The sequence below is a fragment of the Belonocnema kinseyi genome, chromosome 2, assembly GCF_010883055.1.
Source record: "Belonocnema kinseyi isolate 2016_QV_RU_SX_M_011 chromosome 2, B_treatae_v1, whole genome shotgun sequence".
Classification (NCBI taxonomy): domain Eukaryota; kingdom Metazoa; phylum Arthropoda; class Insecta; order Hymenoptera; family Cynipidae; genus Belonocnema; species Belonocnema kinseyi.
Window position 1 is genome coordinate 121,576,963 of NC_046658.1, and position 5,542 is coordinate 121,582,504.

The 5,542-nt window shown below is 36.4% G+C and overlaps 1 protein-coding gene across 2 annotated transcripts in view; it reads left to right on the forward strand.

Annotated features, from left to right (window-relative positions):
- LOC117182282 overlaps positions 1-4,670 on the forward strand; it is a 37,837-nt gene extending 33,167 nt beyond the window's left edge. Inside the window, exons 1-2 of one of the 2 annotated variants that reach the window (XR_004468295.1) lie at positions 1,852-3,507; positions 3,854-4,670. Coding sequence is in view for 1 of the 2 variants with exons in the window: in XM_033375406.1 (XP_033231297.1) it covers positions 3,854-4,000 (147 nt within the window). In the remaining variant the exon portion in view is untranslated. Of the gene's footprint in view, positions 1-1,851; positions 3,508-3,853 lie in introns of those variants that run through there. The other variant, XM_033375406.1, reaches the window with a different exon arrangement.
- Positions 4,671-5,542: the final 872 nt, after the last annotated feature.

Here is a 5,542-nt window from a genome sequence, read left to right on the forward strand (position 1 = left end):
AGAGCTCCAAGGAGATTATGTTGAAAAATAAAAAAAAATTTACCCAAAAAAAATTGTTTTTATACTTCATTCTAAGGACTTATTGAACTACCCTCGTACAACGTCTTTCATATTGGAGTCATTAAGAGAATTCCTACTCACCTCACTATGGACGAGTCAAAAGCTAACGCTATCTCTCTGATTCTAATTCTTGACGCTTCCAGAAAATCGAAGAAGGACGAAAAAAGTAACCTGGTACCTTTAAAAACCGTCTTTGTTACTTTTCGTGGACAACTCATTTCCTAAGATATAAAATTGTACTACAGCCTGTATAGGGTCTCTCCTTACACCCCTCCTCCAAAACTCGGATACGGCTGTGCGGGATATGCCCACCTGAAAGCCTAGCGCAACACCCCTAGATGCTTATTCAGCGGCGAAAAACCTCATGAAGACCAAAACTGCCCTAATAGAACTTCACTCCCCTCTGCATTAACTGTAAAAGTCCACATTGGGCTGTTACTAAACAATGTTTTTTATACGTTAATGAGAATAAAATTCGCAGAATTTCTTAACGACATGATATTAGTATCGAAAAGTGGCCTTTCTTTAGTAGAGAGAAAAAGCGTCCCCCCAAGGATCCTAAAGTACTGACTTCTCAAATTTTCCATCCTTAGGAGAAGCTCACGTTAACTCCATCTCTTTAGGGCCGGTTTTTTTTCAACAATACAGCCAAGCTGCTAATAAAACCCCCTCCCCCTCAAGAACTGTGAGGTAAATTCAATAGCCCTCTGCCTAATAACTAAAACCAGTTTACCACTGCCTCGAACACTTAAACTTTTTTATTTATCCATAATGAGTAACCTGGAAAAACTAAGAATTGTACATTATTAAAAAAGACCGTCCCAACTCTATAGAAATCCTAGACTTCCAGTTAACGCCATAAACTGGACCTAATTCTTTGATTCTTTTCTGATGAAGTCCCAACTGTGTTTATTGGCGGAGACTTCAATTACGATCACCAGTCCTGAGGATGTGATAATGCTTGCCACTCTGGACATAAATTAAATATTTCAGTTCTAACTTCCAACCTCATCATTCTAAATGACGGATCTCCCACTCGCTTTTCTCGGCCTAATCAATCGAAGTATGCTATCGATTGCTCTCTGGTAACCTTGAGTCTTTGTTTTCCTGGAAGGTAGAGGGGGATAACATGGGTAGTGATCAGTTTTCTATTTCAACTACTATTGGAATCTGTTGCTTCTATTATGAATTCTTTTCGCACAAATATTACATAAAAAAGTTATATGGGATATTTTTCAGGAAACCTTTGAAAAAACTCACTTTAATTTAAATGAAAATAACAGTAACACTTTCTCAGCTCTTCAAGCATATTATGATCTATTTGAAACGATTGATGACGACCTTCACATAGCCGGTCCTAAAATTGACAATTTCACAAAACGTAATTATCCGTATTCTCCACTATGGTGGATCGAGGATTGCTTTAGGCTCGAGAGATCAAGAAGAGCCAAGCTAGGAAGGTATAGATATAAATGTAATTTTGAAAATTTCCTAGACCTTCAGAAACTCGCAGTTGAATGCAAAAAAAAACCAAAACCTTCGGCTAGAAATCCTTTTGCGAATCAATTACTTCAACTTCCCGTACCTCAGATATCTCAAATAAGATTAGTTGATTTCGACACAGATTCTTCAATAACCCTTCTCCCATTGACTTTTCCGGCTAATCATGAAATAATCAGAAAGATTTTCAAAAATCCTAGACAAATTTTGCGACTTCATTTTACCCCCCCCCCCCTCCCCCCAACTATAAACGTCTCTAAATTCCCGAGTGAACCTTTTAATATTCAAGAGTTACATCTTGCCATTGCTACCTCTAAAAGCACGTCATCCCCGGAGCTATCCAGTGGTGTCAGAACGCGGATATCTCTGGCATGTGCACTAGTGATTCTGTGTATTTTTAAATTGATACAACGCGTTACATAACCTAAAAATACAGCGGAGTAACTACTGCGCATTCCAGAGATATCCGCGTTCGGACACCACTGGAGCTATCATAAGATTAACTTTCAGGTTATGAAAAACCTTCTAGAAAATACACTAATAGATTTAATAAACATTTATAACCTGATCTCTGTTTGGATTCATCTTTCCAGCTCACCGGAACAAGTTCTTAGTTTTTCTAATGGGAAAACCCATTTCGGAAAAATTCCGTCTGCTTCCCTTGGCATCCTGCTTTCTGAAACTTATGGAATGGCTAGTGGTTAACAGACTGAACTGGTGGCTTGAGAACTCTTAGGTCTTCCCTCCTTCTTAGTTTGGATATCGTTGAAGCAGCTTACGCTAGAGTCATTCCTGACATCCTAATCAATGACATGGCCAATTTGCGTTTCTCATGGAAATATTGCAAATTCTTTAAAAATCTCACCTTAGATAGAGTAGTGTTCTTCAGAGTCAACTATAAAAACAAAAGACCTTATAAATACAGTAGAGACCTCTCTCAGGGCTGTATATCAAGCACTGTTATTTATAAAATTTATATGTTACACTTGCATAATCATCTCCACCCACTTTGCAAAATGTTGCAATATGCAGATGATATTGGTATTGACTTCACCTCAGGTGATCTAGGAGAATGCATCTGCATCTTGCAAGAAAGTTTTTATATTTTCCGAAATTTCCACAAATCCAGTGGCTTAAACATCTCTATCAACAAATCCAAACAGTGGGTTGAGTCGCCTTATTAAGGGATAGGTATACAAATTATTCACGAAGTTAGAAAAGGAATAAAACGTAAAAAACAGATCGCAAGTGAATTCGATATCTCTGCGAGTACTCTATCGGCGATATTGAAGGATCAGGACAAAATCTTGAGGACGGTAGAAGAAGCACCAAGCACCTTCTTTGCCACTACGTAAAAGGTTTAAAGAATCAAGTTTCCTTGAACTTGAGCGAGTTATGATGGATTGGATGAAGCGAATGAGAGAATATAATATACCAGTTTTAGGACCATTAATTCAAGAAAAGGCTGCGGAATTCGCAAAGGATCTTGGCCTGAAATTGCAAGCTAGCACTGGTTGGCTGACAAACTCAAATATAGGAACGGCATTGTAGAGAAAATAATATCAGGTGAAAGTGCAGCTGTTCCTGAACTTAGTTGTCAAGACTACAAAACGAATTTACTGCCGTGTCTACTAGAAGAATATGACCCGGAAGTTACTTGCAACGCGGACCAGTTACATATTACCAGTTACATATACGAATAATCAAAAGCCATGGGCGACGTCAGCGTTCTATGAATCTTGGATTTTTTACTTGGATAAAAAATTTCCAATCAAAAGAGGAAAGTGCTAATCTTTGTCGACAATTATCCTGCGCATCCTGAGATTCTTTCACATGAACTGAAAGCAATCCAGGTGAATTTTTTGCCGCCAAATATGAAATCCGAACTGTAACCAATAGACCAGGGAATCATCATTGAAATGCTGCATAAGGCAAGTTTTACAAATGGTAAATATAACTTACTTTGATTTTATTTATTGATAAAAATTTACCATACACATGTGATGTTCTTATACAGTACAAGTCCGATAACTTTCCAACTTCGAGGCTGCAGGGGCGGAAAATTCCGAGAATTGCGGACTTATCGAATGCCCCCTCTAGTAGTACGATATTAGGTGCGCGCATGCGTAAATCATAAGCAAAATAGCACACGTAGTAGGAGAACCACAATTAGTGTGAGCGCCGAACCTGTGATGACGTTTTAAGGGGAGTGTAAACTTATCGGACTGCAAGTTATCGGACTTCTACTGTATTCTTCAATCTAACCATTTACTTGATTCTTTTTCCTTCACAGAAATTGGAGAACAAGTGGTGTGGATATCAACAACTTTTTCCTGCAATGAGTGCAATTGAATTCCAAGACTTCGTCATCGTGGACTCTGATGTTATTACTATATCGTATCCGACTGATATTGAAATCCTCAATGCCACAACGTTTTAAGAAGAGTCTAACGAGTTAAGTGAAGAATAGGCAGATAGTGATGACGATGTGGAATGATCACAAACTACTCTTTCGCAGGCCACGGATGGTCTAGAAATATTACGGAAATATATTCGAGAACAATATGGAATTACAGATGAGATTTTTTCTGCACTTAACGTGATTGAAAGTTATATGGATAACATTTCAATCAAAAACAAAAACCAAAAAAAATGACCGATTTTTTCAAGAAATAGTCTGCATATTAAGTCTAAATTGGTTATAATTCATGCAATAGCATCTTTTGATCCTGATTACTGCATTTTTTTATATTCAACCCTTTTCAGGACCAACAAATTTTTCTTACGAGGAATAATCTTAATATCAAATTTTCACTCGTTTATTAGTTAGAAATCTTGATATTTATAGTCTTTTGTCTGCATTGTACTCTTTTCTAATTTTTCACTTAGTGTAATTAGTGTATGTTCCAGACGTACATATTTTCGTCAAGATATACGTAAGTCTTCGATAACTCGAAGTTTTTTTGCGTCACTTTGGTGGTTCGAGTTATTGAAGTTCGACTGTATTTGGAACACATTACAATAAGTTAATTATTTTATTTAAAGTTCGATCATTTGTGATTACGTACCCCTTACACCTCTACCCAAATTTTGTCTCTTTAATTTTGGTTTACCTTTTGCTTTTTTATCTGATTACCTTTTCTATTGTTACTTCTTTTGTAATAATGTATATCATTTTGGCTAACGTTTGTGAGGTTCCCTTTTATCTTTTTGTTCTGCAAAGTTTAACGTCCAGTGAGCTTCTCTCACTCTCTTGAGGAATGTAGATTCCTTATAGCTTTATATTTTTATCAGTAACTTTGGCTCAGTTGATTGCTCTTCGTCCCAAGAAAGGACTGGCACCCAAAAGTCTAAGTTATATTAATTATTTAAATTGTTTGTCTCCAGAAAAAATGTTTAAATTCTTTTGGCAAGCAGTATCGAAATAACTTTGAACAATTTGCAAACGCTTCGCTTATCGAGGGAATTTTGAGTAAGCCCTAACTTACAGCGAAACAAATGTTTATCAGGATATAACAAAGTTTTTTGAAAAGTATTACGTCAATCGAATTATTCGTTAACGAAATAGGATCATTCTAATAGCATTGATCGAGTGTTCTCTAAATTTTAAGAGATGCATAATAATTTCCTAGCTAATCTTCACAATGAATTGAAAATGCACTCGTTTTTTTTTACATAATGTTTCTAATGTACACCTATTTTTAGGAGTTTGTTTACAAACATCGTTGTATTCTAGCGGGCTAAGTGGCTCCGAAGTTATCGCCAATCACGCGATTGGCCAATGCTATTTGAATGCTCCTATTTCGTTAACGAATAATTCAATTGACGTAATACTTTTCAAAAACAACTTCATTATATCCTGATAAACATTTCTTTCTCTGCAAGTTAGGGCTTACTCAAAATTCCCTCGATAAAGGAAGCGTTTGGAAATTTTTTAACGTTATTTTGATACGGCTTGCCAAAAAAATGTATAACTTTTTTA